The sequence below is a fragment of the Passer domesticus genome, chromosome 1 (genome assembly GCF_036417665.1).
Source record: "Passer domesticus isolate bPasDom1 chromosome 1, bPasDom1.hap1, whole genome shotgun sequence".
NCBI lineage: Eukaryota > Metazoa > Chordata > Aves > Passeriformes > Passeridae > Passer > Passer domesticus.
Genome location: NC_087474.1, coordinates 13,402,554 through 13,417,794, shown reverse-complemented (window position 1 = coordinate 13,417,794; position 15,241 = coordinate 13,402,554). Strand labels below are relative to the sequence as shown.

At 38.5% G+C, this 15,241-nt stretch overlaps 1 protein-coding gene across 1 annotated transcript in view; it reads right to left on the bottom strand.

The window, feature by feature from the left end:
* NRP1 (neuropilin 1) overlaps nt 1-15,241 on the bottom strand; it is a 114,477-nt gene that overhangs the window by 24,818 nt on the left and 74,418 nt on the right. Inside the window, 3 exon segments of the mRNA XM_064397501.1 lie at nt 4,229-4,560; nt 5,998-6,142; nt 8,827-8,982. Of these exon segments, the coding sequence (XP_064253571.1) occupies nt 4,229-4,560; nt 5,998-6,142; nt 8,827-8,982 (633 nt within the window).

The window sequence follows — 15,241 nt, the reverse complement described above, 5'->3', positions numbered from 1 at the left end:
ATGTTTTTAAATGACGCTCTGATCTGAGGTTTAACTGGGTGACATTTCCAACACTTCTCAGGGAAAAAAAATGGCTGAGGTGAAGATCCTGTCACCTTTTAAGTGGTTACAATAATAATCCAACTATTCAAGAGAAAATTTCAATCTGATTTCCCCCAGTGACAGAGCTTCACAAGTTGTAGCTATTTCAAAAGGCATAAATTAAACTTCAGGAGCAGTAGCTGCAAGAGTTCTTCCAGTGAGCCGGCATTTGAAGAAGATTTAGAAGAAAGAGAAAAAAGCAGCTTCCTGACAAAACTGCAATATAATCCAACAGGCAAGGCAGGTCAGCAAATGTATATTTCAGACAAAAGAATCTCATCTCTGAATTGCACTTTGGGCTCTTCAGGCATTATACAACTCTCAATAGCATTTGTTTGATACCTTCAGTTTATCCTTTTCACTAATCTTTTGCATATAGAACACATTATAATTTGTACTTATAGCAACACCTCAAGTGCCTCCATGTAGATCATCAAACCTTAGAAGGAATCAATTGAACAAAGAAATGGTCCTTGCCATGAAAGCTTTATAGCCCAAGATAGGCAAAAGCAAAAAATGCCTATTTTATAGCAAAAAATGCCTTCAGAATATAATATACAAAAGTCTTTAAAGTACAAAATATGAAAATGCATGTAACAGTATTTTCACGTTTTCCATGAATTAGTGAAATGGCAAAACTCTAAAAAACATCTTTGAACTGCAGTTCAAATTTAAGATTAGAAGTGCTACCATAAGATACTTCTAAGATATTGCTGTGAAACCAAAATCATTCTTCAGGAAGAAACCATCAGATGCCTTCATTTTGGATGAGAACAAAACCCAACCTGCAATGAACTCCTTCTATTCATCTGTAGCAGAGAAAACAGAGGCCATGGGAAAAGCTGGTTGAATTCCTAGGGCAGAAAACCAGCACAGGTAATCCTGATTGCTTCTTTTTGTATTTTCAGTGCAGTTCTAAAAGCCTTCTTTGTTTTTACTGTACACCTCTGCATTATGATCACAATCCTTCCAGTCACTGCTTACAAAGTGCCAGTTGCAAAAGCCAATAGTTATGGGAGACTGTGAAGAACTAAACCAAAAAAAAAATTTTAACATCAATGCTGCTTCTCCTACTTCCTAGGGAAATTGCACCTTCAAGGTGGCTTCAAGGGGCACTGGTTGACCTGTGCTGCCAGTGCTTGGAAGACAGTTGTCACAAATTCATGTGTAGAGGGCCTGTCAGATCTAATTGACATGGAATTACATATTATTATATTTGAATAACAATATAGTGCAAATGATCAGAAAAGCTACCTACTATATGAAAAAGAATGAATGCCATTTTATGTGTAAAAAGTAGACAGACACATGTATCTGAGGAATCCTTGCTCCCCTTTTTAATAGTAGTCTTAATAGCAACATATAATAATGAAAACTGATTTATAAAAGACATCACTATGGAGTACTGACACATAGACATTAGGATTCAATAGGCATCTAGAATTACATTGAATCACTGTCCTTTGTAGAGCAGAGCTGCCTGTGATTCAATTTTGACTGTTCATTTAAAACACATACTGATACTCTTTGTGGGAGAGGAGAGAGGAGTGTTCAGAAAAACTTCATTTTGTGAGTGTCCTTTATACAAGCTGTGTCACAAATTGCTTTACTCCACTACAAAGATAAGGTATAACAAATAATAGTTAAACAAAAGAGGAGCTAAGATGGTGAGCAGAAAAAAAATCTGCCTAACTTATTTTAAAATCAAAATAAACATTGCAGAAAAATTTTAAAAGTATGTTCCAAATGGCAGGATGTTCTGAAGTTTCTTGTACCAGAAATTATGAGAGGAACTGTAAAAACAACAGCAAAAAACTCCCACAAAACAACTCATCCCAGCCCCATAAAAAGCGGAAGGAGGAAAGAAGCATAAAAGAGAAAGATGACTTTATAGAGTAAGCTTGAGCAAGCAAGCCCATGGACAAGAAATACAAATTGGATCTTGAAATGGAGTTCTGCATGGTTATTTGATGACTTGTGATTTTCACTCCTTTGAGTGCTTGAGCTAAAGCACTCAAAGAGGGAAACATTTTGCACACTCAAAAATAGCTGCAATTGGGTCAGCCAAAGAGGAGGGAGTTATGGTAGTCTTTGTGAAAGCAGCTGCAGGCATGAATGACAAGATCATGTTAAGAAACAAGGTGATGTTTCACCCTTTGGACACATTCTGTTGTTTATGTTTAGCCTATCACTGCTCTTTCTTCTCTGAAATGCAGTTGTTTGTTTATTGAAAGTCACGACTTTAACCAAGTGAAACGATGTGTTTCATTTCATATAACAGGGCTGTTTCTAATCCACGTTCCTGCTGTGACTCATTATAGCATCCTGTCCCATCCAGCTCTACTTACAGTTGAAAACACTACATTCCACTATTAACATTTTAAATTCCTCAGGCTCCAAAATCATGGGATTTATCCTATTCTCTTTAAAGAAGACTTTTGCTTTGGAATAAAGTTTATTAAATATATTGAATTTTTAGGAAGGATTATAATTATGCCACAAGAGATTTGAATTCCAGCCCTCTCTGTTCCATTAATCTTGAAAGTTAATTTCTGGTGGTGATGAAAACTGAGGATGGGCTCAGTGCATTAGTTAGCACACTAGTTTTCTTGTCAAACTGCTAACTTCTGACAATGATGGCAAGTGCCTGTATTAGAAAACAGAAAGCCATGCAGCAGACGGCGCGCTGCTTCGAAAGCATATGGCATTATTTTTTTCCCTCGTTGAGCCACAGTGTAGAAGTACATGTCAAAACAACATCTATTTTAGAAAGAAAATGGTAAGATCCCATTGTTGATTTACACTCCCTTCACACTTTATGATGAAGTCAAAACTCATGGTAACAAGAGAAAGGAGATGACTGCAAAGGCTGAATCCATTTAGTTTTAATCCCCCAAACAAATGATGAAAAGTGAGAAAATGCAGACATATTCAGTGAGATTAAAACAGGAGAGAATGAAGTCCAATATTTACCAAATGTGCTTGGAAAAGCTGCATCCATAGGCCCACTCAGCTTTTCCTTTAAGGAAACACAGGTTCCTCCAATGGATGAGTCTATACAGCAAAACAGCTTTTACATCTAATTTTCAAACTAACACAGATGAGATATGGAGCAACTCCGAGGATTCCCATCTGCCAAGCACCACAACAATTTGTCTTTTGAGGGCATGTTTTGGTGTATGATTCCCTGGACATCCCAGTACTACAGCACCAACTTGTGAGCAGGGCTGCATGCCTACTCATTTCCTCAAGGAACTGGGCAGGAGGACTAAGAAAGAGTTGTGTCTTTTGAGGCAAAAAGGCACTTTGTGAGCAGAGATAGCAAAATGGGATGGAAGATTTCAATGAGATTTAGTGTAAATAAGCTAAACACCCAGTGTAATTTAGGTCCTGAAATACACACATCCAAAACCAAATCAAAACAGATACAATCCCAGAAACTCTTCTGGGCCACAATTATTTTCTTTTCCTTGGAATGTAACCCAGCAATTCATTTGGCCCTCCTCTGAAAATGTATTCCCAAGCATTCTCCAAGGTGCTCCCCTTGTGCAAGTACAACAGTATTTTTCACTTGGGATGGGATAACATGACCAAAACTTCATCACTTTCTTTTGGAGGCACTTGGATCAGATCATTACAGAGAACTGTGAAAGTCTCAAAGCAATCTACAGGCAGTTGAGAAACACAACACAACACAACAGGTACCCCACTGAGCTAACACCATTCTCATTCTATAGGTCTGACAGAAAGAAGCAAAATAAAAGTAATTCAAATGAATTTGTCTCAAATAAGTTTGTTCACTCTCAGTTTAGAGTTCAGCTTTTTAGAGCAGACTTTAAAAACCCATTGCTTGGGACTTTGCAGTAAATTGTGAGCCATAGAGGCACCAATTCTGCCAGGAGTCAAGCCTGAACTAACTGTTGAATCAGCAAAACTTGCTGCCAGAGAGGTAAATGTCCCAAGGCCAGCTCTTGCCCTCAGGCATGGGACAGCTCCCACAGAATTCCTTCAGGGCTGCTGCCCTTGGAGTCCCCGTGCTTGGCTTCACCCCAACTGTGTGCCCTTCCTAAGGTGAGATAGAGATGTGTAGAAATTAATGCAAACTTTTTTTGACTCAACTTTTCTTAAGTGCAGTTTTCGCCCTTACCTTTATCTTTTTCTTGCTGGAATCCATGATCATTTTCCAATCTGATCCATTGTTGCTGTAGCCAATTTTGAATTTTTTCATGAACACTTTGTTTTCTCGGTGCTTGCCTCCTTGGACAATGATGCCCCTCACTATCTTTTCCTCCCCAAGGTCTATTTGAAGCCATTCATTTGTGTAGGGGTGAGTGGTTGGTGGCAGTGCCCAGCCTGAGCGGCTCGTTATGAGGCGAGCATTTTCTGGGATCCAGTTTCGATCCACTTGAGTAGATGCAGTAATCTGAGAGTCAGGAATAAGGCCAGACACCATACCCAGCATCCCAGAACAAGGATAATCTACAGAGAAAAAAAAAAATCCAAATAAATTAAATAGTTATTTTGAACAAGGGCCAAAACAGAAACAGGACATGTCAGTCAATTCAACTATCATAATTGATTACTTATTTATTTCTTATATTCAAAGTAATCTACTGGTTTTGTAAATAATTTTCGTTTGTTCAAATTGCACATCCTAGTTTTAGCAGGAAGTACCAAAATACCACAAGTATTTTTGGCTTGGTGGGAACCAAAAGGATCAGAAAATCCTATTCTATTCTTGTTTTCTATTCTTCTTGCTAAAGCAAATAGGGCAGAGCCATCTGAATTTGTAAATATTTCCTCAGAGAAAACTTCCAAAACCAGCCAAAATCTGGTTGCAGATTACCTAATTTTGGTGACATCGGAAATGGAAATCTTTATACATGAAAATATAATTTACTGTTGCACTTGAGATTTTCCTAATGCATATTTTTTCTCTCAGACTTTTTCAGGTGACATGGGAACTAAATATTTGCTTCTTTTATGATTCCAGATAAAAATAAATTAGAAGTACCTGCTAACAAAAAATTAAGAATTCTAATATAGAATGAAAGAGTAGATGTGATTACCTACATCTGATCTGAAAAGATTTAATACAATGACTTGGAATTCTCTAACAAAGTAATCAGTAATCTTATCTTCCTTCTGTATGGAAACCAGTTCTAAGAAACATTTTCAAGACTAAATAAACATTTCAAAAGGAAAAAAACCCCTAAATATTAAAAATTAATGCCATTTAACTGTATTAAGTGCTAAGAAATGTGTTGGAAAAATTAGCTTTCTAAAGTCTAATAAATCATTATCATTTTCTTTCAACTGTAAGTTGTATTTCTACTTTACAGATAAAGGCACTTCCACTGTGTAGAAATTATAGAAAACTTAAAACTGTAAAAAAGATATTTCTAAAAAATTTTTGACAGGAAACTCTGTGATATAAAGGAATTACATTGCAATACTGATCATGATGGGGAACTTGACTACAACCACCATTATTTGCACAGACTTCAGATCTAAGTGTTTGTACCTTGCAATCCTTTTAAAACTAGTAATGTGTGTTTGTTCCTTGAGAAACCTGCTCAGAACTACCTATGAACAGCAGACATAAGAGAGAGAGACTGGAGGGTTAGAAAGGAAAAAAATGAGATGAGAATTTGCAAAGTATCTGTGTGTGTCAGGAACTTTGCATGAAGCTGTAAAGGGACTGCAATAAAAGTAATTAAAACTAAAATATAGTGTCAGGAAAACATTCAGATAATGCTGGATGTTTGGGCTGTGGTGTTTTGTTACCTTTTTTTTAAGCATTTCTACATTCAGATTGTGGTGGAAATCATGTTCATGAATTTTCCTCCTAAAAATAAATCACACAGTATAGGCACAATAAATTCCCCATATTTTATAATCTTTCCCAAGACCTACCTGTTATCTTGCAGCCATACACTTCAAATCTCAGTGAAACTCCATTCTCCCAAGACACAGGTCTAATTCTCACAAACCGTGTTAAAACTGGTTTGGCAAAAGCTCTGTAAACAACATCAGTGGGGTTGCTATTCCCTTGAAACACCTTTGTGTGGAAAGAAAAAAATATATATTTGTTAGGCTTTCTCTTAACTGGTGTTTACAGTTCTGTGTTTTACAGACAGTTATGATATGAGGTCTAACCAGGGTTGGTTGTGGGGCCTGAGACAAAAGACTTGCATGGGAAACTATTTCATTAATCTCCTAACACAACTTTTGCAGACAGGTTTGCTTTCCTTGGGGAGGAAAAATGAAGATGTAAGGTGTTCAATGATACTAAAAAAGTTGTTCCTAATGCCCAGATCTATATGCAGGAATGACAAACACTGGTCTTCATCACCCGACGACTTTTGTGTCCTGGAAGAATCCCCCAATGCCCCATTAGAGCAGTTTTATTTCTTGTACACTCATGGAATGATGCAGAAAGCTAAACAATCTCAGGCTCAAATTGAAGATTTGGATTTCAATTAGACTACATAAAAATCCTATATGGTTATGATAGAAATATATATTATTTTGCTGACCTTGGGCTTAAGATTTTTTATAGTGTATAGTGCAAACCTTGCTTTGTTAACACCCTGTTTTCAAATCCTTTTCAGCAAGGTCTCAGAATTTCTTTCTCCTTGCATATTGAGATTGAAGTCTATTTAAAATCTGTATAGCAGGCTCCAAGATTTTCCCTGCATCCCCTGAGGCTGGCAGTCAAATTAGATGAACAATGAGACTTCCACCAGAAGTACTGAGCTGTACTTTCATGTTGAGGATCCTGCAGACACACTCCTTCCTAGCCCAGCCAAAACCTTGCAATGTTCCAGTCCAAAGAAGGTGATTCAGCTTCCTGCTTCTTCCTCACGCAGAGGGGACTAATTTCCTGTTGTTTTCCATGGATGCAGACCCCTCTCCTTTTATGGGAGATTCTCCCATTTCTTACACACACTATCCTACTTTCCTGTTTGTTCCTTACAGTAGCTGCATTAATTTGGAGCGGAGGCCAACAGCACACAGCTGTTAACTCATAAGGCTCAGTTACAGCTCAAGTAATTTAACACCACAGTTTCATATCTAGTAAGAGATTTTTTAATGGAACTGTATTTCTCTCCCTCAACTTTTTTTTTTTTTTTCTGTGAGAACCTGCTATAGTTTTCTCAAAGTTTGTATCTGACACAGAAAATGAGTCTTTTCTCAAAAGTACAAAAGATTCTTATATGTAGTTAGTACAACACTGGGGTATGGTTGCCTTGAGACCTGCAGCTGCAAATTTTAATTTGAATTAAAATATCTGTGAGGGAGACTGGTGCATACGTTTTTCTTGTCTTGATCAACAGCAAAATACTGTCATTTTAGAAAACTGATTTTTTAAATGAACCCTTTGTACAAGTGACACAGGTTTAGGAAATGTTCTCACTAATTAAAGACAGCATGTGCAAGAGAAACTCATGTAAAATACACTTTTGGAGAGTTTACAAATTGAAGCTGGTAATGAAAATCAGGCATGGTCTGATTTTGAAAGAAGCATTTGTTCAGATGGCAGAATCCAGAGTCAGGAAACCCCGTGTCTCATACCAGCCACTGTGCTGGCCTCTCTTGTGACTTTGGGCAAGTCAATTGTTGTATCTTTATATACATCACTGTACAGTGCCCACATTGTGTCATCTGACTTTCAGAACTTCCAGTAAAACCAGGATAATACCTATCAGAGAGAAGCTTTCAGTATTCATTTTTTACTGTTTTCCAAAGAGCTTCAAAAAAGCAAGATGTATTTGTTAAACACTGCTGCCACATTGATTAGATAAATGTAGTGGACTTGGCATAACACTTACAGATGAGTCAGAGACAAACCAGTAACCAAATATTTAGAGCTAGATAGGGTTACTCTGATAGAGTTTGATATTGTGCAGCTCTTCTGTGTCTTTACAGAGGGGTCACAAAAAAGCTGTTTTGAAGGGAGGTACCACAAAACTGTTCCAATTGCATCAGCCCCTGGCAGCCTCCGGGGATGCTGCTCTCAGGCACATCCTGAGCAAGGTGGGAAGGGAGGCACAGCCTCACTGGGGCTATTCATGTGCGAGCTGGAGCAGAACTGACTTCTCAGTAATGAGCTTTATGCTCATGGTAGCGGATAATGACAATTTTTCTTATGAGCGTCTAAAGCTGTTTCATTGGGAGGTCACAGAGAGCAAATCTGCTGATAAATGGAAAGGTGATAAAAATCTATAAGGATGGAAAGATGTGCCTAATCATCTGTCTGCATGACCCCCGTCACTGAGATACTTGGAAGTCTAACAAACCACTAATCATCTGCTAGCAGTCCTGCATGGCCATGCACAGGGAGCTGAGGCGCTGACACATTGCATATCCAGAGCTTCACTGCACATAACAGACAGACACATTTTTTGAAAAGTTCTGCATAATGTTTTTCTCAAGGTCACGTAGAAAATCTCTGACAAACAGCGAAACAGCAGAACAGTCCAGGAAAAAGACACAAAATGACTCAAATTATGGTGAGTTCAATACATGGGGCATCACCTTACACCATTTTCAGCTGCTCTAGGTTTTGCGTAAACAATCTCTGTGTCCCATTACTACTGAGACACAAGCTGGCTTTTGGATTTGGAAAATAGTGCTTATCAACCTGACTAAACTTTATTCCTCTTTTTTAAACAGATAATAACAACTAAACAGTTCAACAGACTATTTCTCAGCTGAAGAGAGATAGAAAAAAATACTTACAACAGGCTTGTTTCCCTCCTTCAGGGTAATCCAGTCCTCTCCATTGGAGCTGACATCTACACGGTATGTTTTCAGATAATATTCCTTCTTTGTTTCTTTTGAGATGGCTCCTTGGGTCCCAATTCCAGAAACAAAGCGGAGAAGGCCCAGGTCTACCTGTGGTAAAGAAGAATTTGGAGTGTGAGGACAGCCAGTTCAGAGCATAACAACATTGTAGCAGTGGCACCCTCTGTACCTCACCCTGTCTTACAAAAATAATAAGGATTTTATATAAAGCAAACTGCCAAATATTGTTGACAATAACATAGACATTATCTCCTCTTTCTTAAACAGTGTCATCACAGAATTCGGAAAAAATTGCCTAATTAGCCAGGAATGTTATTCACACACCAGAGAATTCTCTTTCCTCTGTGAGGGAGAACCAGACACCATCAGTGCAAGTGGGAACCACCAGACTGCAGAGGAGCTGCTAGAGAAATTCCTCAAGGGCCAGTCTGCTGAACAACCTTACTTAATACTTTCATTAAGCACTTGCATAGATGCTAATGAAATTCCCTGAGAACACTCAGCTGTGAGGTGTTGTCAACACAGAGGAGACTCATGCAGTGAGAGCTGAGTGACCCTGAGGACTGTGGCAGTAGAAATGGGGTGGAATTCGCTAGGATAATGTCAAAGTTGCACTTATGGAATGATAACAAGAATTCTGCTAAAACCCAGAAGATCATCACTTGCAAATAGAAGAATCCCAATGCATATTTGTTGGTCACAAGATAATTAAAAATCACTGTGTGATTTTGTCAGGGAAAAAACAAATTAGTTGCTAGTACTGCATGATGTATTTGAGGAAAACAGAAAGAAGCATTAGCACAAGTGTAGTAATTCTGTTCCAACTGTCAAATGCCATGAACTTCTATCATTAGAAAACAATGCCATTTTGAACTTGCTGGAGAAATGCACATGAATGTGCATTAGAGGTCATCTCTCTTATTCATGCTTCAGTCTCCTCCTTTTCTCATGGAACTACATTGTCCATTACAAATGGACAAGTGATTTACGTTAACCTTGCTCTCCCCCATCATTTATTTTCCATCCAGGTGTTTTCCTTATCTAGTTCATCATGTGGCATCAAAGAAGTATCAACATATTTGGGAGAATGACGTGGGGAGCAGGAATACAGCTACTCAAGTAGCTGGCCACTCAGTTCTGCTGGCAAAGAACCCCTTATCCCAGTGCACAAGTCCAAATAGCTGCCAAATAGCTGAAACTGGGCAAAAAAATTTCTCAGTCAGGTTGGTGAGCACAGTTTTGAAACCTCTGCCATTTCCTTACAGCCTTTTTTAGCCATAACAACAAACCAATTAAAATCAAATTCTTCACCCTCTTTCTCTGCAGTGAGAACATTTGTTTCCTAAAGCAGGTAATTTCATTTCAGTATAAAATGACCCTATTCACAAAATATTAATCAGTGTAATTTATTCCCCTAACTTGAGTTGCCCAGAGTTTAGTAGGATAATAGGTTGAATTAACCCTTCTCAAGTGAATGGCCCCATGAATGCCCCAGTCTTTCATTATTTCCAAAGTACATAGGATGCAGAATATATGCGTCCTGTATCCCACAGGCATCCTTTTTCCTGGATGTATGTCATATATCCAAAGGCAGTGGAGCAGTTAAATCAACATGCTGTGCATTCTCTGCCAAAAGGCTGAAGGAAGTGCTATTGAGGACAGAGTGTCTGCTCTCTCAGTGCCCATGTCATATGCAAGGCATTTTGGAGTCCTCCAACACAAGAATAGCAGCCTTGTGTGTGACAGATAGAACTGGCTTTCAGGGCAAAGCCCCTGCCCCAGTTTGTAAGGCTCATAAAGTCTATATGTAACATTTTAGCCCTTGTCTTTAAGGGTGAAATACTGCATCATTTTGTTTTTGTATGATAAAAAAAATTCAGTATTAAAAAAATATAAAATTCCAGCGCCACCTCACAAAAACAATCAAGTGATTTAAAGTAACTGGAGAGTCTCAGATGTTAGATTGTTGCAATCTGAAAGTTAATGGGGGAATCTGGGCATCATTGCTCTGAGCAATCTCAGCTTAACTTCAAATGCTCTCCAAGCTGTACTCTGCTGATTGTAAAGTGTGCTGCACTGAGTTATGTCCAATACCACATTCACTTCCAGGCTGAAGTGCACTTGAAAATCTGGAAGTCTGAGGGAGCACAGAGCTAAGTTATTTAAATGATCTGCCTCTCTTACAATTTGAAACAGCTCTTCAGTTTTGAAATGATTAGGGTCCCAAGCCTGTACCATTCCAACTGATTTGAAATTATTCTAGTAGAGGCTTTTTAATATACAGTAAGTACTTCATTGTGAATAAAGTCAAGCAATGGCCTTTTAGAAGAGTTCTAGGTATTTGAAGCCAAGTTAAAATTTAACATTGGTGGCTTAGGAAGATTTGATTATTTGATGTCTGTCTTATCAATTGCTACCAGTCACTGACCATTCAGGCCTCAGGCTTGTCCTGTCAGAAAACTTCAGGCTCCCAAATTTTGCTCGGTCCTGAATTCAGGGATTCAGTGCACCTTCTTAACTCCAGGGCACTGAATATCCTACAGCATCTGTCTTACTGCCCAGGATAAAGTCCCAACCACACAATGGATATAGACATGTACTTTCATGCCTAGAACCTGGCAGAACTCTCTCACTGGGAGAGAGGGAGACTCAGAGAGGACTTCTGATTTATTGCCTATAAGTAAGGAAGGAAAGGCAACCTCATTAGCACTCCTGGCTCCAGTAACTGAGAAGACATTACTGGAGGAAGGGGGGTTCTCTTCGTTAGGGAGCACATTTCTTCACATGGATGTGCTTTCTCTCCAGGTCAGCAAATCTTTAGGTGCTCTTGAAAACTGGAACTATGTCAACAGTAGTCCTCTCCTGGAGTGCCTGGAGTCTGGCAGCTCGAGTGCTCAGCACAGCTTTAAAGCCCTTGCAAAAGCAGACACCAGACCTGCTGCGTGCCAGGGGCTGTTTGCTCTCAAGCTGATAAAGGAAAGAAGAATAACATTTCTCCATTGGTGTTTTGTGAGAAAGAAGCAGTGCAAACAAGAAAGGTGAGATTAAACAACAGAGAAGCAGAAGGGTCTCTTGGAATTTTTAGTACTAACTCTGTGTCAGTGAAAAAGTCCAGGAGAGAGGTAGAGCTTAAGGCATTTACTTCCCTTTGACAGTTCTTTGCAGTGGTCCCTGGAGGGGAGCTGCCCCTCTCCAGGTGCATGCAAACAGAATTGCAACTGTGCACCCCTCTGTGGTGCCTAAGTATGTTTGCAAATTAAGCTCTAAATGTAGCAATCTTGTCTAAGAAAGGTGATAGAAATGAATTATGTAGAAAACTACCTCGGAAACTGCATGACACATTTTAATGGGCTGTTAAGCTTCCCCTCATTAATCACTTTGTGATGCATTTTGTTGTTGTTCCAGTGGGTTTTGAAAGTTTGCTTTTTATAAAATGCAAAAAGTTGTCCAAAAAACACAGCTTCTAAAAGTCGCTGGAACTGTTCAGAACTGAAGTTCAGCCACATCAATTGCTAGTAACAACTGGAACCTGAAGGTACCAAAGTGTAGCTGTGATAAGGCACAGGTCTTCTCTATTTTTCCCAGAGGGTAATAGCTTTGGAACAGCTGTGTCACCAGACAGGAAGTCTTTTGCATCTTGAAGGCTTATATCTAGAGACTCCACCTCCCTGTAAAAGTTCCAGTCAACACAGTATGTCCAAAGAAGTCTCCAAGCATTAACGTGACCAGAGGTAACCCATTTTTCTCAGATGCAGGCTACTCCAGATATGATTGTAATATAAGTCTTTAATAACTAGCTTTTTGTTTTGGCCCTCTTGTCCTTTTTGTTACAAGAACTTGTGTTTCATGTTAGAGTGACTGTGAAGAGATGTGGTGTTGAAATACAGTACTTTTGAAGATGAACATCAAATGCATTTCTCTGCAATTATTTGACATTTAACGTTCTGCACATATGATAAACAAACATCTGGTATTTATTTCAGAAAATGCAAGCGATTTTGTAAGTTATTGCAAGCCTTATGGCTGTGATCTGAGATAGGCAGCTGTCTACAAACCTGAAATCTTTACATTTCATTTCCATGACCAGACTTTCAGCTTTGACTAACAGCAGCATGTTTCAAGTTCTTTTCTTTTTTTTCAAATTTTCACTTTCATTCAGCTTAAGAAGCATATCTCTCTTGGAAAATGATGCCTAAGGGTCTTATCCAAAACCACAGCCTTTGATAGTTGCCTGTGCTGCAATGTGAACATCTTTATTTGAAAGTGCAAGTCTGGGAGCAGACTTGCCTATAGGAATGGGCCCCTACCTTACAAAAAATGAGGAGCACCTCGAGTGTGTATTTTTTTTTCCAGGAGAGAAATGTTCATAGCTTTTTTCAAAAAAGACTCACTTGTTCCTATTTCTAAAATCAATTTATTTCCTACAGAAACATATCGCAAGGCACTAGCTGTTTCTACATATGAATTACTTCCTCTCTATTTATTCTACAGTATCTTCTCGCATCCAGGAGAAATATTCTATTTGCTGTATCACTGTCTCCAAAAAATGCAGGTGGATGACACATTTTTAAGACAAACATATGCAAGGGCTGGCATATGCATTTTACTTGAGACTAGTTAAAGAGAAGGAAAAGAATAACATTTAGCTCTGCACAATGCATCACGTAGCAAATCTGAGCAAACTGCTGGATAAAGAATGACACACAACATACACGGCTTGAAATTAATCTTGCTTCTTCCTGTCATCATACAGAACTAGGTTGTAGTATGGAAGACCTTATCTTCAGAATGAAAATCTGCCTTGTTAAATAAAATACAGTAATTGAGGGAGCTGTAGCAAGGGAGCAGTTCTGCCAGCTTTTTACACTCCTACTGTAGGTCTGTTCAACAGCATGAGAAAATAAAGTACTGAGTGCTGGAGTTTGATTAACAACAGGAAGCTTTTTGTTGTGGGCATCTCTTGTGGCTTGAAAAGCTGTACAATCCATCACTTGACACAACATACCAAAGCAAATATTTTTAGAGAACCGTGTCATTTCCCTAGATAGCATACAGTGCTCTGAGTCAGATTAACTGTTGTGACGCTCCACTGTTCTGTCAAATATTTAATTAAACAAGAGTTGATCTACTTTCTTAACGCTGCTGTTGATTTGGCCAATCATGCTTTCTCATGAGGTATATACAACTATGACTTAATTCCTTAATTTCTTAGATTGTAATGCTAAGTAGAAATGGGACAGGCTCCAGTAGAAATTCTGAAAATAGTCTAATTAATTTGGTTGGAAAATTACTTCCAAAAGTCTTCATTCTTGACATGAGTAGTCATTACAGGAGCACAACTCCTTGATTAATGACAGGTTGTAAATATTCATCCTGGATTTAAGTGAAAATAGTTAATCCTGTAAACTACCTCAAATCTTTGTGTAAAACTCTCAGTAATACTTGCGGCAGCTCCAAAAGAAGGTGGGGAGAAAATATTGTTCTTATTAAAATCTCTCCTGAAGAGACTGAAGTCTTTCTCACTGACCTTGACAGCAACATCCTGAAAGCCCCAAAAGGGAAAGCAGTGACTTGGCAAACAACAGTTGTGCCTAACAACTGTCCTCAGTCAGCTTGCTTTACTGAACTGATGCTTATGTGACTTGGCAAAATGGGGAAGCATGCAAGAAGAGATTAGAAAGCATTCAGCCAAACTCATAGGAATTCTTGGCAGCAAAAGGAAAATGAACCTTTCTTTAGCAGCTGAAATATATATTTCTCACAATCTTCACCTTCTGCTCAAATCCCTTTCTGCAGAAGAAAGAAACATAAGTGTAAAGATTTCCCCCCCCTGCAAACAAAGAATAGAGTCAAAAGATGCTATCAAGTTGAGCTACTGATGCTGTGGTCACAGAATTGAGTACAGCAACTTTTCTCAGAAGCAGATCAGCCAGTTTCTATGGGAGAAAATTTAGGATAGTGGTGAAAAAGTAAACATAAGAGAACTCAGTCATCATGATGAGGCTGGCTTAAGCAGGAAAAGGTGCAAAAACCCTAAGAAAAATGAAATCCAGAAACATAAAGGAAAAAAAAGAAAAGAAAAGAATAAAAGAAAAGCTTCTGTGTCTCTGACAGAGAAAAGATAATGCTTGTGTGGGCTGTGTTGCATCTGGATTCATGGCACATTCTCCCACTCTTATGTTAATTTTTTTTTTGCATAAATCAGAAGCAACTAATTAAAAAAGAAATATTTAATTCTGACATGTTCTTTGAACTGGTGTTCCATCTGGTTCTGTTTGAATAGCAAAATCTGCTGTAGTCATAAAAATTGGCAAGCAGCACTCTGGTAAAGAGAAACAAAAGAGACTCA